The following is a 22,440-nucleotide window of genomic DNA, read 5'->3' as shown; positions in this document are numbered from 1 at the left end:
TGTTGTTTTTCGAAAAGGAGCTGTTTTTAAAGTACCAGGGTAACTGACCGTAACTGTCCCAGGGGGTGCCAGTTACCCCTGTAGAAGATTATGGCATAGGGTTTCACACAAGTGTGTTAAAATCCATTTAGTCAGTTTTATCTAGAAATGTACAATTGCACAAAATGCTATTTGAATAGTGCAAGATTTTAAATCTCAGCAATCTTTAAAATGAAATTCAAGAGCAAAAGGTTTTTAATTCAGAAAAAAACATTAATTGAATATAATATTACATATTTTATTAATTTAACTTGGCAAGTCACTTAAGAACAAATTCTTATTTACATTGACAGCCTACTCCGGCCAACACTGGGTCAATTGTGCTCCACCCTATGGGACTCCTAATCATGGCCAGATGTGATGTAGCCTGGTTTTGAACCAGGGACTATAGTGACACCTCTTGCACTGAGATGCAGTGCCTTAGACCGCTGCGCCACTCGGGACCCAATAGCAATGTCATTTAATAACATTGGAATTTAACATTTCATAACAATAGCTTAACTAATTAATTCAGTGTAACATTGATGTGGCAACTCTCTTATGCTCTGCTGTCGCACAATTCTAATTTGGACATAGGTCTGAAATAAAGCTATCCCCAGTAAAATTGGAGCACAACTCATGAGCCCACCTCTTGCACTGCTCACACCTAATCCAGTCCCCGCCTGTGACTGAAAACAGGGGGAAGAGATGCCAATTGAAAAGTTCTCTCTTAAAAATGTAGCTTGCTATCTAGCTATATGACATCACAATGCTGTGTAAAATACCTACAAGGTTACAAAACAACATTAACTGTAAAGCTATCAGTCATAATGTTTCACAAGAAACATTTACAACTGCAGTTAAGTTACACTATCTTTTTAATGTATTTTACCTCAGACATCTGGTAGTAAGGTTGCTAGCTAGCACTCCTAGCGGCTTGTGCTAACTAGCTAGCTGGCTAGCATTTACTGCTATTAAAGTTGCTAGCTAGCACTCCTAGCAGCTTATGCTAACGTAGCTAGCATTTACTGCTAGTGAAGTTGCTAGCTAGCCAGTCAATGTTAGCGCACTTGTTTGTATTTGAATGTAGGATACACTATGTGGATTGCCTGTGTATGTAGGCCTATGTAATATTAGTGTATTCGACTATTTCAGCCACACCCGTTACTGACAGGTGTATAAAATTGAGCACAGCGCCATGCAATCTCCACAGACAAACATTGCGGGTAGAATGGCCTTACTGAAGAGCTCAGTGACTTTCAACGTGTCACTGTCATAGGATGCCACCTTTCCAACAAGTCAGTTTGTCAAATTTCTGCCCTGCTAGAGCTTCCCTGGTCAAATGTAAGTGTTGTTATTGTGAAGTGGAAACATCTAGGAGCAACAACGGCTCAGCCGCGAAGTGGTAGGACACACAAGATCACAGAACAGGACCGCCGAGTTCTGAAGCTCGTAGCACGCAAAAATTGCCTATCCTCAGTTGCAACACCCATTACCGAGTTCCAAACTGCTTCTGGAAGCAACGTCAGCACAATAACTGTTTGTCGGAAGCTTCATGAAAAGGGTTTCCATGGCCGAGCAGCCATACACAAGCCTAAGATCACCATGCACAATGCCAAGCGTCGGCTGAAGTAGTGTAAAGCCCGCCGCCATTGGACTCTGGAGCAGTGGAAGCGCATTCTCTGTAGTGATGAATCACTCTTCACCATCTGGCAGTCCGATGGACGAATCTGGATTTGGCGGACGCCAGGCAAACGCTACCTGCCCCAATGCATAGTGCCAACTGTAAAGTTTGGTGAGGAAGAATAATGGTCTGGGGCTGTTTTTCATGGTTCGGGCTAGGCCCCTTAGTTCCAGTGAAGGGAAATCTCAACGCTACGGCATACAATGACATTCTAGATAATTCTGTGCTTCCAACATTTTGGCAACAGTTTGGGGGAAGGCCCTTTCCTGTTTCAGCGTGACAATACCCCTGTGCACAAAGCGAGGTCCATACAGAAAGGGTTTGTCGAGATCGCTGTAGAATATTGGAGGCTGCTGAGGGAGAACAACTCATAATAATGTCTGGAACGGAGCGAATGGAATGGCATCAAACCATGTGTTTGACAGATTTTATACCATTCCACTGATTACTCTCCAGCCATTACCGCGAGCCCGTCCTCCCCAATTAAGGTGCCACCAATCTCCTGTGGTGTGGAAGAAGTTGACCGGCCTGCACAGAGCCCTAAACCTCAACTCCATCGAAGACCTTTGGGATGAATTGGAACGCTGACTGCGAGCCAGGCCTAATCGTCCAACTAATGCTCTTGTGGCTGAATGGAAGCAAGTCCCCGCAGCAATGTTCCAACATCTAGTGGAAAGCCTTCCCAGAAGACTGGAGGCTGTTATAGCAGCAAAGTGGGGACCAACTCCATATTAATGCCCATGATTTTGGAATGAGATGTTCGTGTCCATATACTTTTGGTCATGTAGTGTATCTGGTTACACTTGAAGACCGGTGCAAAATCAAATACCACACTTTTCAATTGCAGATCATGTTAATTTCAGTATTTATTAACTTGCATTGCATTGTCTAATTCACTCAGTCATCATAAAGTACCAAATAACAGGATATGTGTGCAAAGAAAGCACTATTATATATGTATGCACATGGGTGTGTAGATTAATGCATTTATTTTGTATATATTTTCCCAATAAAGAACCATTTGGAAGTACTCAGAAGGTGTTGCCTTCCCTGTAGCTCAGTTGGTAGAGCATGGTGTTTGCAACGCCAGGGTTGTGGGTTCGATTCCCACGGGGGGCCAGCACAGGAAAAAAAAAAAAAACGTATGAAATGTATGCATTCACTACTGTAAGTCGCTCTGGATAAGAGCGTCTGCTAAATGACTAAAATGTAAATGTGTTAACTTGATGTGATTTCAACAACAACAAATCTGCTTTTTGCTCCTTGTGCGCCCTCCTGTGGCTGACGCTATAGATTACATATGTGATTATAAACAGAATGTACCTTAACGTTTTGCTCTAGAAATAAAGAAACATTCCACAGAGATTAAAATGAACTAAGTCTAAAAATATAAAGGTTTACTTTCACAGTGAATTATTAGTTCAGGACCCTCTGCTTCTCGAAGACTCCAAACCCATCTCTGTCGCACAATTTCTACGTCACACTACCTCGCAGATCGGAAGCAACAGAGCTTTCCAGAAAATACTTCTGAGCTGAGGCAACGAGTAGAGGGCGGCGGGTTCTCTGCAAGCTTACCTCGCATTTTCTCTCTTTCAACAGGACCAAAGTTGACATTTTTTCTTTACACATCATTCCATTTAGTGTGCTGTTGTTGCGTGGACTTCCCACGGAAGAGAAGGAGAGAGAGCTAGAAGATGACGTCTAGGACTATTGATTACAGTGTGTGGGACCACATCGAAGTGTCGGATGACGAGGATGAGACTCACCCCAATATCGACACCCCGAGCCTCTTCCGATGGAGGCATCAGGTAGCTATGACAACAGGCGATATGTCTTCACTAAAATAATACTAATACAGAAATAGCTCACGTACGTGACTAGTTAGGCAGCTAGCGACAGTAGCTATGTCAGCAAACACTAACTAGCTAAGTTCTTAATCAGTACTCAACCGGCTAATCTAGTTAGCTGGTCAACTAAGGTGACTAACGTTAATCCAACTGGCTAAAGTGCTAGCTAGCTAGGCTTAGCTCTGGTCCAGGGTGTTAACTAGGCAAGGCTTTCAACATTCGGGCTTTACAGTAGTAGCCTAGTTGCTCAATAGGAGTTTGTCCACAGCTCTGTCTCTCTGTGTCTGCCTTTCCTTCCTGTCTCTCTTGCTCAATAAGAGTTTGTCCACGGGTCTGTCTCTCTCTATCTCTCTCTTCCTGTCTCTCTTGCTCAGTACGTTTGTCCACAGCTCTAGCGTGCTCTCTCTCCTTGTCGGTCTCTCTTGCTCAATAAGAGTTTCTCCACACAGCCTGTGATTCACCTTAACCTTGGCTAGCTACATCAACTAATCCAGCAGAATTGTGCTAGGTACAATATCTTGCCTTGAACATAATTATTATTTTTCTTCTTCTTTGGGATTTGGTTGGCGGATTGCATCCAACTTTTATGTTGCAATCGCTGCCACCTACTGTACTGGAGTGTGAGGCCAGTCACAGCCTACCTACATTAAATGATCTTCATTAGTCCTGTTTCTGTAAGATGTTTGGTTAGCTAGCGAATAGGTAACATTTTAAAGAACAACAATGTTACTATCCCCCACCCCTTTCTTCTCCCTCCTCCACCCTCCCTCTCATCACCCCCTTCTCTCCCTCCACCCTTCCTCTTCTCACCCTCCACCCTTCCTCTCATCGCCCCTCTTCTCACCCTCCTAGGCGCGTGTGGAGAAACAGGTGGCCTTCGAGGAGAAAGGAGAGGAGCTGGAGAGGAACATGGCAGAGTGTAAGAGACGTCTGGAAGAGGTGCAGTACAGAGTGAAGGAGTTAGAGGAGGAAGGAAAGAAGGAGGGAGAGGAGGAGGAGGAGAGGAAGACGGCGCTGAGCAAGGCCCAGGCCGAGGAGAAGAAATACAGAAAGGATCAACGCTTGTGGGAGAAGAAGATGGAGGAACATCGGAGAGAGGAGAAAAAGATGCCTTGGAACGTTGACACGCTCAGCAAAGAGGGATTCAGCAAGGTGAGATATTGAGGCTGTAGCATTTCGCTACACTCGCAATAACATCTGCTAAATATGTGTATGTGACCAGTCAATTAGATTTGATTTTAGATACACCACTCCCTCAACAAGGAGGGCTTCAGCCAGGTGAGATAGAGATACACCACTCCCTCAACAAGGAGGGCTTCAGCCAGGTGAGCAAGAGATACACCACTCCCTCAACAAGGAGGGCTTCAGCCAGGTGAGATAGAGATACACCACTCCCTCAACAAGGAGGGCTTCAGCCAGGTGAGATAGAGATACACCACTCCCTCAACAAGGAGGGCTTCAGCCAGGTGAGATAGAGATACACCACACCCTCAACAAGGAGGGCTTCAGCCAGGTGAGATAGAGATACACCACTCCCTCAACAAGGAGGGCTTCAGCCAGGTGAGATAGAGATACACCACTCCCTCAACAAGGAGGGCTTCAGCCAGGTGAGATAGAGATACACCACACCCTCAACAAGGAGGGCTTCAGCCAGGTGAGATAGAGATACACCACTCCCTCAACAAGGAGGGCTTCAGCCAGGTGAGATAGAGATTACACCACTCCCTCAACAAGGAGGGCTTCAGCCAGGTGAGATGGAGATTACACCACTCCATCAACAAGGAGGGCTTCAGCCAGGTGAGATAGAGATACACCACTCCCTCAACAAGGAGGGATTCAGCCAGGTGAGATGGAGATTACACCACTCCCTCAACAAGGAGGGCTTCAGCCAGGTGAGATAGAGATTACACCACTCCCTCAACAAGGAGGGCTTCAGCCAGGTGAGATGGAGATTACACCACTCCCTCAACAAGGAGGGCTTCAGCCAGGTGAGATAGAGATTACACAAATCAAATCAAATTTATTTTTATATAGCCCTTCGTACATCAGCTGATATTCTCAAAGTGCTGTACAGAAACCCAGCCTAAAACCCCAAACAGCAAGCAAAGCATGTGAAAGAAGCACGGTGGCTAGGAAAAACTCCCTAGGAAAAACTCCCTAGAAAGGCCAAAAACCTAGGAAGAAACCTAGAGAGGAACCAGGCTATGAGGGGTGGCCAGTCCTCTTCTGGCTGTGCAGGGTGGATATTATAACAGAACATGGTCAAGATGTTAAAATGTTCATAAATGACCAGCATGGTCAAATAATAATAATCATAGTAGTTGTCGAGGGTGCAACAAGCACGTCCGGTGAACAGGTCAGGGTTCCATAGCCGCAGGCAGAACAGTTGAAACTGGAGCAGCAGCACGGCCAGGTGGTCTGGGGACAGTAAGGAGTCATCATGCCAGGTAGTCCTGAGGCATGGTCCTAGGGCTCAGGTCCTCCGAGAGAAAGAAAGAAAGAGAGAAAGAGAGAATTAGAGAGAGCATATTTAAATTCACACAGGACACCGGATAAGACAAGAGAAATACTCCAGATGTAACAGACTGACCCTAGCCCCCCGACACATGAACTACTGCAGCATAAATACTGGAGGCTGAGACAGGAGGGATCAGAAGACACTGTGGCCCCATCCGATGATACCCCCGACAGGGCCAAACAGGCAGGATATAACCCCACCCACTTTGCCAAAGCACAGCCCCCACACCACTAGAGGGATGTCTCCAACCACCAACTTACCGTCCTAAGACAAGGCCGAGTATAGCCCACAGCGATCTCCGCCACGGCACAACCCAAGGGGGGGGCGCCAACCCAGACAGGAAGACCACGTCAGTGACTCAACCCACTCAAGTGACGCACCCCTCCCATGGACGGCATGGAAGAACACCAGTAGGCCAGTGACTCAGCCCCTGTAAAAGGGTTAGAGGCAGAGATTCCCAGTGGAAAGAGGGGAACCGGTAAGGCAGAGACAGCAAGGGCGGTTCGTTGCTCCAGCCTTTCCGTTCACCTTCACACTCCTGGGCCAGACTATACTTAATCATAGGACCTACTGAAGAGATAAGTCTTCAGTAGAGAGACAGAGGTGTGACATACCGATATACGTGTACACAGTACATACACACGTGAAGTTAAAACATCAACCCATAAAGCCGGGATTCAATCAAAGGGGCGTTATCGACCACTCCCTCAACAAGGAGGGCTTCAGCCAGGTGAGATAGAGATACACCACTCCCTCAACAAGGAGGGCTTCAGCCAGGTGAGATAGAGATACACCACTCCCTCAACAAGGAGGGCTTCAGCCAGGTGAGATAGAGATACACCACTCCCTCAACAAGGAGGGCTTCAGCCAGGTGAGATAGAGATACACCACTCCCTCAACAAGGAGGGCTTCAGCCAGGTGAGATGGAGATTACACCACTCCCTCAACAAGGAGGGCTTCAGCCAGGTGAGATGGAGATTACACCACACCCTCAACAAGGAGGGCTTCAGCCAGGTGAGATAGAGATTACACCACTCCCTCAACAAGGAGGGCTTCAGCCAGGTGAGATGGAGATTACACCACTCCCTCAACAAGGAGGGCTTCAGCCAGGTGAGATGGAGATTACACCACTCCCTCAACAAGGAGGGCTTCAGCCAGGTGAGATAGAGATACACCACTCCCTCAACAAGGAGGGCTTCAGCCAGGTGAGATAGAGATACACCACTCCCTCAACAAGGAGGGATTCAGCCAGGTGAGATAGAGATACACCACTCCCTCAACAAGGAGGGCTTCAGCCAGGTGAGATAGGAAGACAATACATTACTTTGTTGAAGGATAAATCATGAAGATATGGGCTGTCATCACAACTATTGATGTCACATGTTATTCCTCTACTGTCAACTGTCCTGTCCACTGAAAATATATTTCTCTCTCTCCCCTCCTCTCCATCCCTTCTTCCCCCAGAGTATGTTGAACATCAAGCCGGAAGCGACAGAGGAGACAGAGGAACAGAAGGAGGAGAAACACCAGACTTTTGTGGATAAACACAAGAAAGAGATCAAACACTTTGGTGAGTTTCAACACCTCACAACTAAACCATTTAATGTCTGTATTCTACACTCTTCTCCCTCTCTCTTTCTCTCTTCCTCTCTTTCTAACCTGTGTGTGTGGTGTGTAGGGATGCTTCGGCGTTGGGAGGACAGTCAGAAGTACCTGTCTGACCACCCTTACCTGGTGTGTGAAGAGACGGCTAACTTCCTGGTTATCATGTGTATCGACCTGGAAGTGGAGGAGGTGAGGGGGGGGTGTGTTTCACAGATATTGTGTGTGTGTGTTTACATCTTTCTGTGTCTTTGTGTATGTTAACGTGTGTGTGTGTGTGTGTGTGTGTGTGTGTGTGTGTGTGTGTGTGTGTGTGTGTGTGTGTGTGTAGAAACATGGTTTGATGGATCAGGTAGCCCATCAGACCATAGTGATGCAGTTCATCTTAGAGTTGGCTAAGAGCCTGAAGATCGACCCTCGAGGATGCTTCAGAGAGTTCTTCCAAAAGATCAAGGTTTGTGTGTGTGTTGCCTTTGTTCATGAAAAGGCCAGTATTCAATCAGAGGCGCGTTATTGCATACAGACAGAAACGCTGCAGATATCGGCTCAAGTGGAAATGACCTTTAAATGAAAAGCCTTGTTTTCTTGTCGATAACGCCCCTTTGATTGAATCCCGGCTTTATGGGTTGATGTTTTAACTTCACGTGTGTATGTACTGTGTACACGTATATCGGTATGTCACACCTCTGTCTCTCTGTCAGACTGCAGACCAGCCCTACCAGGAGGCCTTTACTGATGAGCTGGAGTCATTTAAAGAGAGAGTTCGAGGCAGGGCTAAGATCAGGATACAAAAGGTCATTTTCCCTCCATTTCTTTTTCTTCCTTCAGGTGTTTAAAAGTATTTTTTATGGAAGTGGGAGAATTTCAAAGCGATATTTCATCCAAAAACATTCTGACATTCACATTTTTCTGGGACTGTATCAAAACTGTGGACTGATGAACAGAATACTAAAATGCATACATGCATACATACAGTTGAAGTCGGAAGTTTACATACACTTAGGTTGGAGTCATTAAAACTCGTTTTTCAACCACTCCACAAATTTCTTGTTAACAAACTATAGTTTTGGCAAGTCAGTTAGGACATGTACTTTATGCATGACACAAGTAATTTTTCCAACAATTGTTTACAGATGGATTATTTCACTTATAATTCACTGTATCACCATTCCAGTGGGTCAGAAGTTTACATACACTAAGTTGACTGTGCCTTTAAACAGCTTGGAAAATTATGTCATGGCTTTAGAAGCTTCTGACATTATTTGAGTCAACTGGAGGTGTACTTGTGGATGTATTTCAAGGCCTACCTTCAAACTCAGTGCTTCTTTGCTTGACATCATGGGGAAATCAACCAAGACCTCAGAAAAAAAATTGTAGACCTCCACAAGTCTGGTTCATCCTTGGGAGCAAATTCCAAACACCTGAAGGTACCACGTTCATCTGTACAAACAATAATAGTACGCAAGTATAAACACCATGGGACGACGCAGCCGTCATACCGCTCAGGAAGGAGACGCGTTCTGTCTCCTAGAGATGAACGTGATTTGGTGCGAAAAGTGCTATTCAATCCCAGAACAACAGCAAAGGACCTTGTGAAGATTCTGGGGGAAATGGATACAAAAGTATCTATATCCACAGTAAAACGAGTCCTATATCAACATAACCTGAAAGGCCGCTCAGCAAGGAAGAAGCCACTGCTCCAAAACCGCCATTAAAAAAAGCAAGACTATGGTTTGAAACTGCACATGGTGACAAAGATTGTACTTTTTGGAGAAATGTCCTCTGGTCTGATGAAACAAAAATTGTTCAGTCATAATGACCATCGTTATGTTTGAGGAAAAAGGGGGAGGCTTGCAAGCCGAAGAACACCATCCCAACCGTGAAGCACAGGGGTGGCAGCATCATGTTGTGGGGGTGCTTTGCTGCAAGGAGGGACTGGTGCACTTCACAAAATAGATGGCATCACATGGAAGGAAAATTACGCGGATATATTGAAGGAACATTTCAAGACATCAGTCAGGAAGTTAATGCTTGGTCGCAAATGGGTCTTCCAAATGAACAATGACCCCAAGCATACTTCCAAAGTTGTGGCAAAATGGCTTAAGGACAACAAAGTCAAGGTATTGGAGTGGTCATTACAAAGCCCTGACCTCAATCCTATAGAACATGTGTGGGCAGAACTGAAAAAGCGTGTGTGAGCAAGGAGGCCTACAAACCTGACTGTTACACCAGCTCTGTCAGGAGGAATGGGCCAAAATTCACCCAACTTATTGTGGGAAGCTTGTGGAAGGCTACCCAAAATCGTTTGACCCAAGTTAAACAAATTCAAGGCAATGCTACCGAATACTAATTGAGTGTATGTAAACTTCTGACCCACTGGGAATGTGATGAAAGAAATAAAAGCTAAAATAAATAATTCTCTCTACTATTATTCTGACATTTAACATTCTTAAAATAAAGTGGTGATCTTAACTGACCTAAGACAGGGAATTTTTACTAGGATTAAATGTCAGGAATTGTGAAAAACTGAGTTTAAATGTATTTGGTTAAGGTGTATGTAAACTTCCGACTTCAACTGTACATAGAGTTAAATATGAGGCATTGGTGAGGTTCAAAATGAAAATAATAAACTCATTGTTAAAGGCTATGGAGGAGTATGAGGAGGAGGAGAGACAGAACAGACTGGGGCCTGGTGGACTGGACCCTGTGGAAGTCTACGACACTCTGCCAGAGGTAACACACACACACAGTCAGTCAGTCAGTCAGTCATACCCAGAGAGAGACAGACACACGCAGAGACACACACAGTGAGACACACACACACAGTCAGTCAGTCAGTCATACCCAGAGAGACACACGCAGGCAGACATGCAGGCAGAGAGACATGCAGGCAGAAAGACACGCAGAGAGACATGCAGGCAGACACGCAGAGAGACAGACAGACACATCTTCATAATAGTCAGCAACCTATGGTCACATATTCAGAGGAAGTGGTCGCCAACCTCAGCCTCCTTTTTTGACCTCTGACTTGTGATGTCACATCCTGTTTCACAGGAAATGAAGAAGTGTTTTGATGATAAAGACATCTCAATGCTGCAGGAAGCTATAAGCAAGATGGATCCCGTGGTGAGTGTCTCCTGTCTCTAACTCTAACTAACTCTCTCTCTAACTCTAACTAACCTGTGTGTGTTGTGGGGTTCCGCAGGAGGCAAAGGGCCACATGAAGAGGTGTATTGACTCAGGACTCTGGGTTCCCAACGCCAATACCGACAACGAAGAGGACAAAGAAGAAGACGAGGAAGAGGAAAAGGAGGACGAGGAAGAACCAGAGAAGGAGGGAGAGGCGGAGGAGGAGAAATGACTCTGTCATGAATTGAACCCTTCCGTTAGACTTTTGACCTTTTCAGACCTAGCTATACTCTTTACTAACATTAGCTTGTCTTATTGAAAACATGCTGTGAAGATGCTAACTTCCCTAGCGTTAATTGGGCTAGTATCGCCAGCATTAGCCTGACCCATTGAAAACCTGCATCGGGCCAGTATTTACAAAGAGTCTCAGAGTAGGACTGCTGATCTTGGATCTGAACAACATCACATGTACAAGGGGACCTGATCCTAGATCATCACTCCTATTGGATCTGATCTGAACATCATCACATGTACAAGGGGATCTGATCCTAGATCAGCACTCCTATTCTGAGACGCTTTATGAAAATGTGGGGTGAAGTTTCCCCTAGGTACAGGTCTAGGATCAGATTCCCCTCCCCCAATCCTGACGTTAACCATTTGGGGAAAATGCTAAACTTCACCCTGCTTCCGTTTCTACCCATAGTCCCTTTCTCCATGACCCCACGTTTATATTTACCACCTCCACCTCACTTCTTATCCCTGCTGTCTCTTCTACCCATAGTCCCATCTTTATATTTACCCCCCCACCTCACTTATCCCTGTTGTCTCTTCTACCCATAGTCCCATCTTTATATTTACCCCCCCACCTCACTTATCCCTGCTGTCTCTTCTACCCATAGTCAGTGGCGGTTCTAGACCATTTCAACTGGGGGGCGGGGCCAAGCTGGGGCCAGTTGTACTGTTAGAGGGGCCAGTTACATTAGACGTTATTGTTGTCATATCATTTTCTTCACTGCATTGCAGGCAAAAGACCATGTTCCGCGTTGTCACTGTCTAATAACGGATGTAAAAAGAACGATAGCAAAAATTAGTTATGTAAAAATGATTTCATACTCCACATTTAGGGGGTCCACAAGGGGGTCCAAAATTGTTGTCACAGGGGCCCTGCCCCCCCCCTCCACAGAACCGCTAGTGCCCATAGTCCCATATTTATATTACCCACCTCACTTCCGGTTTAATAGCACGTGATCTGTTTGATTTTGTTATTCATAATTGTTTGTTTTGTTTTATAGGTGTAGTTCCACTCTCCACTCCCTCCCCTTCCAGTCACCTAGAACTCAGACCAGTCTTTTGAAATGTTACCTTGATCTTAGAACCGCTACCCAACAGAAACTCATTCAGAACTGCTCAACCCCGGTTTTAAACCCTCCAATCTCACCTCCATCCCCTCTGGACCAAACCATCTCTCAGGCCTGTCTCTGTCTCTCCGCATGGGTCAAACCACTTTAAACCAGATGAAACAGGTTAAAACCAGTGCAATTCTGATCGGAGCTCCTCGCTGCAGCTGGGACAGAGCGGGTGTGGTCTGTCAGTTGACTCCACCCCTTTCGTTATTACAGTTGTGTCTCTTGCTTAGTAAAGTTGAGCTGCAAAAACAATATCTTTCTCCTCGTCCTTTGTACATTGTTCTTTTATTCAGTCTCTGTCTCTCTCTTTCGGTGAACATGGTGAAAATATAACCCCGTAAATGGTCTTTTGTATTGTTTCATCAATGCCATTGGATACTGCCAGATACCTGCTATGTGGTGACATCACCCTCCCGGTGTATCAGAAGCCAGACTCATCTTTCTACTTTACAGTAGAAAGATGACAGAATCCGTTCCCTGTTTGATTTATGCAACGACAATTACTGGTAAGCAGGTGTTTGAGGCTGACCAATAGATTTATGAAAACATGTTGTACTGGCCAATAAAACACTTTCAATGGTAAAGACACCAGATAATATGACAACCTGACAATGGAAACACACCATGAAATGACCACTGATAAGTAAGAGAAAAAAAGAGGGAGACAGTTACTTTCTACAGGAAATCAGAGGAATCCTGCATCCAGCAGGTACAGTAGAATGGGGGGAACGGAGTTGAACTATTCTGTAGATAGTGAGGGATAATATACTGTAGAAATGTACCTACGTAACAGGTCCGTCCAGTGATGACCAGAAGACTGGTGTCATCACCGGTAGGAACAGGCGTCCAGGAGACTGGTGTCATCACCGGTAGGAACAGGAGACCGGTGTCATCACCGGTAGTAACAGACGTCCAGGAGACTGGTGTCATCACCGGTAGGAACAGGCGTCCAGGAGACTGGTGTCATCACCGGTAGTAACAGACGTCCAGGAGACTGGTGTCATCACTGGTAGGAACAGGCGTCCAGGAGACTGGTGTCATCACCGGTAGGAACAGGCGTCCAGGAGACCGGTGTCATCACCGGTAGGAACAGGCGTCCAGGAGACTGGTGTCATCACCGGTAGGAACAGGCGTCCAGGAGACCGGTGTCATCACCGGTAGGAACAGGCGTCCGGGAGACTGGTGTCATCACCGGTAGGAACAGGCGTCCGGGAGACTGGTGTCATCACCGGTAGGAACAGGCGTCCGGGAGACTGGTGTCATCACCGGTAGGAACAGGCGTCCGGGAGACTGGTGTCATCACCGGTAGGAACAGGCGTCCGGGAGACTGGTGTCATCACCGGTAGGAACAGACGTCCGGGAGACTGGTGTCATCACCGGTAGTAACAGGCGTCCAGGAGACCGGTGTCATCACCGGTAGGAACAGGCGTCCAGGAGACTGGCGTCCAGGAGACTGGTGTCATCACCGGTAGGAACAGGCGTCCAGGAGACTGGTGTCATCACCGGTAGGAACAGGCGTCCAGGAGACTGGTGTCATCACCGGTAGTAACAGGCGTCCAGGAGACTGGTGTCATCACCGGTAGGAACAGGCGTCCGGGAGACTGGTGTCATCACCGGTAGGAACAGATGTCCACGGTAACAGTGCAGTAATTGGTCAAAATTACAAACCCGCTTTCGATTAGGAACTGAGTACACCCCAGATCAATATCACAGATCAGACGTTGACATGCCTCATCCATACAGAAGCACAACGCACCATGTCAGAAAGAGGGCTGAGTGGAGCTGTTCATTCATTCATCCTCAAAGAGAGCTGAGTGGAGCTGTTCATTCATTCATTCCTCAAAGAGAGCTGAGTGGAGCTGTTCATTCATTCATTCCTCAAAGAGGGCTGAGTGGAGCTGTTCATTCATTCATCCTCAAAGAGAGCTGAGTGGAGCTGTTCATTCATTCATTCATTCCTCAAAGAGGGCTGAGTGGAGCTGTTCATTCATTCATCCTCAAAGAGGGCTGAGTGGAGCTGTTCATTCATTCATCCTCAAAGAGGGCTGAGTGGAGCTGTTCATTCATTCATTCATTCCTCAAATAGGGCTGAGTGGAGCTGTTCATTCATTCATTCATCCTCAAAGAGAGCTGAGTGGAGCTGTTCATTCATTCATTCCTCAAAGAGGGCTGAGTGGAGCTGTTCATTCATTCATCCTCAGAGAGCTGAGTGGATCTGATTCATTCATTCATTCCTCAAAGAGAGCTGAGTGGAGCTGTTCATTCATTCATTCATTCCTCAAAGAGGGCTGAGTGGATCTGTTCATTCATTCATTCTTCTGAGCAGTCACATCTGAATGGAGGGTTCCAGACCAGGTTTGTGTGTATATATTGTGGCAGACCAGGTTTGTGTGTCTATATATTGTGGCAGACCAGGTTTGTGTCTATATATTGTGGCAGACCAGGTTTGTGTCTATATATTGTGGCAGACCAGGTTTGTGTCTATATATTGTGGCAGACCAGGTTTGTGTCTATATATTGTGGCAGACCAGGTTTGTGTGTATATATTGTGGCAGACCAGGTTTGTGTGTCTATATATTGTGGCAGACCAGGTTTGTGTGTCTATATATTGTGGCAGACCAGGTTTGTGTGTCTATATATTGTGGCAGACCAGGTTTGTGTCTATATATTGTGGCAGACCAGGTTTGTGTGTATATATTGTGGCAGACCAGGGGGTTTGGTCAAGACGTTTACACAGATCAGACACGGACAGAGTAGGATCAGCTCGGTTTCAAGGGTGTTTATTTAAATAATAAATCAAAAGAAAAGGATAGGTCTCCCCCATGAGACCCTCTCTGGGATACCATCTTCTGGGCTCCAGGTCTTACTGTATCCTGTGGGGATCAAAAACTGAACTCACTCCTGTTACCTCTGCCACCATCCCCAACTATACAGGAGTCCTTTCTTCCCCAACTATACGGGAGTCCTTTCTTCCCCAACTATACGGGAGTCCTTTCTTCCCCAACTATACAGGAGTCCTTTCTTCCCCAACTATACAGGAGTCCTTTCTTCCCCAACTATACAGGAGTCCTTTCTTCCCCAACTATACAGGAGTCCTTTCTTCCCCAACTATACGGGAGTCCTTTCTTCCCCAACTATACGGGAGTCCTTTCTTCCCCAACTATACAGGAGTCCTTTCTTCCCCAACTATACGGGAGTCCTTTCTTCCCCAACTATACGGGAGACCTTTCTTCCCCAACTATACAGGAGTCCTTTCTTCCCCAACTATACGGGAGTCCTTTCTTCCCCAACTATACGGGAGTCCTTTCTTCCCCAACTATACGGGAGTCCTTTCTTCCCCAACTATACGGGAGTCCTTTCTTCCCCAACTATACGGGAGTCCTTTCTTCCCCAACTATACGGGAGTCCTTTCTTCCCCAACTATACAGGAGTCCTTCCTTCCCCAACTATACGGGAGTCCTTTCTTCCCCAACTATACGGGAGTCCTTTCTTCCCCAACTATACGGGAGTCCTTTCTTCCCCAACTATACGGGAGTCCTTTCTTCCCCAACTATACGGGAGTCCTTTCTTCCCCAACTATACGGGAGTCCTTTCTTCCCCAACTATACGGGAGTCCTTTCTTCCCCAACTATACGGGAGTCCTTTCTTCCCCAACTATACGGGAGTCCTTTCTTCCCCAACTATACGGGAGTCCTTTCTTCCCCAACTATACGGGAGTCCTTTCTTCCCCAACTATACGGGAGTCCTTTCTTCCCCAACTATACAGGAGTCCTTTCTTCCCCAACTATACAGGAGTCCTTTCTTCCCCAACTATACAGGAGTCCTTTCTTCCCCAACTATACAGGAGTCCTTTCTTCCCCAACTATACAGGAGTCCTTTCTTCCCCAACTATACAGGAGTCCTTTCTTCCCCAACTATACAGGAGTCCTTTCTTCCCCAACTATACAGGAGTCCTTTCTTCCCCAACTATACAGGAGTCCTTTCTTCCCCAACTATACAGGAGTCCTTTCTTCCCCAACTATACAGGAGTCCTTTCTTCCCCAACTATACGGGAGTTCTTTCTTCCCTGTGTGCTGCCCTTCTGGCAGCTTTATGGGCCTTGCACAGCTGGTGAGCAATCAGCCCTTGATTACTCACCAGCTCCCAATCAGCCCCAATTAGTCCTGGCTGGAGAGCCCGTCGAGACCTGGCACGTCCAGCAGATGGAGCCAGCGCCTCGTGATGTATACTCTGTCTGTCACCAGGCCTCGATGAGTCTCCCCCTGGTGGCTGACCTGCTGTATGCCACAACATACTGAATAAAAATATAATGCAACATGTAAAGTGTTGGTCCCATGTTTCATGAGCTGAAATAAAAGAGCCCAGAAATGTTTTGTACGCACAAAAAAGCTTACTTTTCTCATTTTGTGCACAAATTTGTTTACATCTCTGTTAATGAGAATTTCTCCTTTGCCAAGATAATCTATCCACCTGACAGATGTGGCATATCAAGAAGCTTATTAAACAGCATGATCATTACACAGGTGCACCTTGTGCTGGGGACAATAAAAGGCCCCTCTAAAATGTGCAGTTTTGTCACACAACACAATGCCACAGATGTCACAAGTTTTAAGAGAGTGTGCAATTGGCATGCTGACTGCAGGAATGTCCACCAGAGCTGTTGCCAGAAAAGTGAATGTTAATTTCTCTACCATGAGCCGCCTCCAACGTCATTTTAGAGAATTTGGCAATATGTCCAACCTGCCTCACAACTGCAGACCACGTGTAACCACGCCAGCCCAGGACCACATCCGGGTTCTTCACTTGCGGGATCGTCTGAGACCAGCCACCTGGACAGCTGATGAAATTGTGGGTTTGCACTGAAGAATTTCTGCACAAACTGTCAGAAACCGCCTAAGGTAAGATCATGTGCGTGCTCGTCGTCTTGACCTGACTGCAGTTTGGCGTCGTAACCGACTTTAGTGGGCAAATGCTCACCTTCGATGGCCCCTGGTATGCTGGAGAAGTATCCTCTTCACGGATGAATCCCGGTTTAAACTGTACCGGGCAGATGGCAGACAGTGTGTATGGCGTTGTGAGGGTGAGCGGTTTGCTGATGTCAACATTGTGAACAGAGTGCCCTATGGTGGTGGTGGGGTTATGGTATGGGCAGGCATAAGCTACAGACAACGAACACAATTGCATCTTATCGATGGCAATTTGAATGCACAAAGATACCGTGACGAAATTCTGTGGCCCATTGTCGTGCCATTCATCCGCCGCCATCACCTCATGTTTCAGCATGATTATGCATGGGCCCATGTCGCAAGGATCTGTACACAATTGCTGGAAGTTGAAAATGTCCTTCCGTTCTTCCGTGGCCTGCATACTCACCAGACATGTCACCCATTGACATGTCATGTCACCCATGTTTGGGATGCTCTGGATCGACGTGTACAGCTTCACACAGCCATTGAAGAGGAGTGGGAAAACATTCCACAGGCCACAATCAACAGTCTGATCAACTATATGTGAAGGAGGTGTGTTGCACTGCAGGAGGAAAATGATGGTCACACCAGATAATGACTGGTTTTCTGGTCCATGCCGCTACATTTTTTTCAAAGTATCTGTGATCAACAGATGCATATCTGTACCTCCAGTCATGTGAAATCTATAGACTAGGGCCTAACACATGTTGAATGTATATAAATTGACTGATTTCCTTATATGAACTGTAACTCAGTCAATTAAATAAGTTGCATTTAGCATTTAGTTTTTTGTTCGTTCAGTTTAGTATATATGTCCACTCTGTATGTAAGAGAGAGAAAGAGACTAAGCTGTGTGAGAAAGAGTGAGTGTGTGAGTGAGAATGAGAGAGAGAGAATGTATGAGTGAGTGAGAGAGAGAGAGTCAGTGAGAGAATGTATGATTGTGAGTGAGAGAGAATGTATGAGTGAGTGAGAAAGAGAGTGAATGAGTGAGAGTGTGAGTGAGTGAGAGAGAATGTGAGAGTGAGAGTGACTGAGAGAGAGTGAGAGAGAGTGAATGAGTGAGTGTGAGTGAGAGTGAGTGAGTGAGTGAGTGAGTGAGTGAGTGAGTGAGTGAGTGAGTGAGTGAGTGAGTGAGTGAGAGAATGTATGATTGTGAGTGAGAGAGAATGTATGAGTGAGTATGAGTGAGTGAGAAAGAGAGTGAATAAGTGAGAGTGTGAGTGAGTGAGAGAATGTGAGAGTGAGAGTGACTGAGAGAGAGTGAATGAGTGTGAGTGAGTGAGAGAGAGTGAATGAGTGAGTGTGAGTGAGTGAGAAAGAGAGTGAATGAGTGAGAGTGTGAGTGAAAGAGAGTGAGTGTGAGAGAATGTATGCGTGTGTATGGTGAGAGTGAGTGAGAGAGAGTGAGTGTGAGAGAATGTATCAGTGAGAGTGAGAGAGAGGATGTGAGAAGGGGCTGGTTTGGGTTGAACTTTTCCTCTCCCCATCCAACAGGCAGTACTGCATCGAGCTCAAGTGTGTGTGCATGTCTGTGTGTGTGTGTATCACTATAATAGGGGAGGGATGTGTCTCATCAGGGGGGTGTAGGGGGGAATCTGTGTTGTGTAGGGGGGAGGCTGGGGGTGAGGGGGTATTGGGGGAGACCACTGTAGAAAGGGGGGAGGGGGAGAAAGGGGTGAGGGGGTATTGGGGGAGACCACTGTAGAAAGTGGGAGGGGGAAAAAAGTGTGAGGGGGTATTGAGGGAGACCACTGTAGAAAGGGGGAGGGGGAGAAAGGGGTGAGGGGGTATTGGGGGAGACCACTGTAGAAAGTGGGAGGGGGTAGCTGGTGGAGCTGCGGGTATTATTCATGAGTCTGCCAGGCATTTATCTTTCTTCACTGTGGCACACTGGGACTCTGCAGAGAGAGAGAGAGAGAGAGGGAGAGGGAGAGGGAGAGATATAGAGCAAGGGAGAGAGAGAGCGAGAGGAAGGGAGAGAGAGGAGGACAGAGAGATATAGAGCAAGGGAGTGAGAGAGGAAGACAGAAAGATATAGAGCAAGGGAGAGAGAGAGAGATAGAGCAAGAGAGAGAGGAAGGGAGAGAGGAAGACAGAGAGATATAGAGCAAGGGAGAGAAAGCGTCAGAGAGACGAGGGAAACCGAGACAGAGAGTGGAGGCTGAGCGCATCTCTCCATTGATCTTGAACCGATCAAGGTGAGTGGTGTTTTCTCCCCCTGCAGTGTGTGTGCGTGTGCGTGTGTGTCTGACAGATGTCGTTAGCAATGCGTGTGTAGAATGACATGTGACGTTAAAAGGGAAGACCACGTAAAATCAACGTGCCAGTCGGGTGTGTGTGTGTGTGTGTGTATGTGGTGTGTGTTGTGTCTATGTTGTGTGTAGGAGGGACTATAATAGCAGAATGGATGGAGGCTAGCTAGCTACCTGCTGATGCTGTATCGTGGAGGCTAGCTACATGGTGATGCTGTATTGTGGAGGATAGCTACATGGTGATGCTGTATTGTGGAGGATAGCTACATGGTGATGCTGTATTGTGGAGGCTAGCTAGCTACATGGTGATATTGTATTGTGGAGGCTAGCTACATGATGATGCTGTATTGTAGAGGCTAGCTAGCTACATGGTGATGCTGTATTGTGGAGGCTAGCTAGCTACATGGTGATGCTGTATTGTGGAGGCTAGCTACATGGTGATGCTGTATTGTGGAGGCTAGCTAGCTACATGGTGATGCTGTATTGTGGAGGCTAGCTACATGGTGATGCTGTATTGTTGAGGCGAGCTAGCAACATGGTGATGCTGTATTGTGGAGGCGAGCTAGCTACATGGTGATGCTGTATTGTGGAGGCTGGCTATATGGTGATGCTGTATTGTGGAGGCTAGCTAGCTACATGGTGATGCTGTATTGTGGAGGCCAGCTACATGGTGATGCTGTATTGTGGAGGCTAGCTAGCTACATGGTGATGCTGTATTGTGGAGCTAGCTACATGGTGATGCTGTATTGTGGAGGCGAGCTAGCTACATGGTGATGCTGTATTGTGGAGGCTGGCTATATGGTGATGCTGTATTGTGGAGGCTAGCTAGCTACATGGTGATGCTGTATTGTGGAGGCCAGCTACATGGTGATGCTGTATTGTGGAGGCTAGCTAGCTACATGGTGATGCTGTATTGTGGAGGCTAGCTACATGGTGATGCAGTATTGCGGAGGATATCTACATGGTGATGCTGTATTGTGGAGGCTCGCAACTTGGTGATGCTGTATTGTGGAGGCTAGCTACATGGTGATGCTGTATTGTAGAGGCTAGCTAGCTACATGGTGATGCTGTATTGTGGAGGCTAGCTACATGGTGATGCTGTATTGTGGAGGCTAGCTAGCTATATGGTGATGCTGTATTGTGGAGGCTAGCTACATGGTGATGCTGTATTGTAGAGGCTAGCTAGCTACATGGTGATGCTGTATTGTGGAGGCCAGCTACATGGTGATGCTGTATTGTGGAGGCTAGCTAGCTACATGGTGATGCTGTATTGTGGAGGCTAGCTACATGGTGATGCAGTATTGCGGAGGATATCTACATGGTGATGCTGTATTGTGGAGGCTCGCAACTTGGTGATGCTGTATTGTGGAGGCTAGCTACATGGTGATGCTGTATTGTGGAGGCGAGCTAGCTACATGGTGATGCTGTATTGTGGAGGCTAGCTACATGTTGATGCTGTATTGTGGAGGCTAGCTACATGGTGATGCTGTATTGTGGAGGCTAGCTAGCTACATGATGATGCTGTATTGTGGAGGCTAGCTACATGGTGATGCTGTATTGTAGAGGCTAGCTAGCTACATGGTGATGCTGTATTGTGGAGGCTAGCTACATGGTGATGCTGTATTGTGGAGGCTAGCTAGCTACATGGTGATGCTGTATTGTGGAGGCTAGCTACATGGTGATGCTGTATTGTAGAGGCTAGCTAGCTACATGGTGATGCTGTATTGTGGAGGCTAGCTAGCTACATGGTGATGCAGTATTGCGGAGGATATCTACATGGTGATGCTGTATTGTGGAGGCTCGCAACTTGGTGATGCTGTATTGTGGAGGCTAGCTACATGGTGATGCTGTATTGTAGAGGCTAGCTAGCTACATGGTGATGCTGTATTGTGGAGGCTAGCTACATGGTGATGCTGTATTGTGGAGGCTAGCTAGCTATATGGTGATGCTGTATTGTGGAGGCTAGCTACATGGTGATGCTGTATTGTGGAGGCTAGCTAGCTATATGGTGATGCTGTATTGTGGAGGCTAGCTACATGGTGATGCTGTATTGTAGAGGCTAGCTAGCTACATGGTGATGCTGTATTGTGGAGGCCAGCTACATGGTGATGCTGTATTGTGGAGGCTAGCTAGCTACATGGTGATGCTGTATTGTGGAGGCTAGCTACATGGTGATGCAGTATTGCGGAGGATATCTACATGGTGATGCTGTATTGTGGAGGCTCGCAACTTGGTGATGCTGTATTGTGGAGGCTAGCTACATGGTGATGCTGTATTGTGGAGGCTAGCTAGCTACATGGTGATGCTGTATTGTGGAGGCTAGCTACATGTTGATGCTGTATTGTGGAGGCTGCTAGCTACATGGTGATGCTGTATTGTGGAGGCTAGCTAGCTACATGATGATGCTGTATTGTGGAGGCTAGCTACATGGTGATGCTGTATTGTAGAGGCTAGCTAGCTACATGGTGATGCTGTATTGTGGAGGCTAGCTACATGGTGATGCTGTATTGTGGAGGCTAGCTAGCTACATGGTGATGCTGTATTGTGGAGGCTAGCTACATGGTGATGCTGTATTGTAGAGGCTAGCTAGCTACATGGTGATGCTGTATTGTGGAGGCTAGCTAGCTACATGGTGATGCTGTATTGTGGAGGCTAGCTACATGGTGATGCTGTATTGTGGAGGCTAGCTACATGGTGATGCTGTATTGTGGAGGCTAGCTACATGGTGATGATGTATTGTGGAGGCTAGCTAGCTACATGGTGATGCTGTATTGTGGAGGCTAGCTACATGGGGATGCTGTATTGTGGAGGCGAGCTACATGGGGATGTTGTACTGTGTGTAGTTAGCTGCCTCAGGATGGTGTGGGCATGTCCCTGCCTGCCTTCTCTGGATTCATGTCCTTGTGTCTGTGTTTACGTGTGTGTGTGAGAGAGAGAGAGAGAGAGAGAGAGAGAGAGTGTGTGTTTCTTTTTTGATGAGAAGACTGAGTTGTCTTTTTTGACATACTCTTGAA

General features: G+C 46.6%; 1 protein-coding gene across 1 annotated transcript; it reads left to right on the top strand.

Moving 5' to 3' along the window:
• Positions 1-3,191: 3,191 nt before the first annotated feature.
• LOC106595578 (hsp90 co-chaperone Cdc37) lies at positions 3,192-12,456 on the top strand. Its single transcript, XM_014186946.2, has 9 exons — positions 3,192-3,510; positions 4,402-4,701; positions 7,532-7,637; positions 7,746-7,861; positions 8,001-8,123; positions 8,371-8,463; positions 10,313-10,402; positions 10,724-10,795; positions 10,875-12,456. The coding sequence occupies exons 1-9, from the start codon at positions 3,397-3,399 to the stop codon at positions 11,028-11,030; spliced, it is 1,170 nt and encodes a 389-aa protein (XP_014042421.1). The 5' UTR covers positions 3,192-3,396; the 3' UTR covers positions 11,031-12,456.
• The last annotated feature ends 9,984 nt before the right edge of the window (positions 12,457-22,440 follow it).

Source organism: Salmo salar, chromosome ssa02 (assembly GCF_905237065.1).
Source record: "Salmo salar chromosome ssa02, Ssal_v3.1, whole genome shotgun sequence".
Taxonomy (NCBI): Eukaryota; Metazoa; Chordata; class Actinopteri; order Salmoniformes; family Salmonidae; genus Salmo; species Salmo salar.
This window is presented reverse-complemented; position numbering and strand designations above follow the sequence as displayed.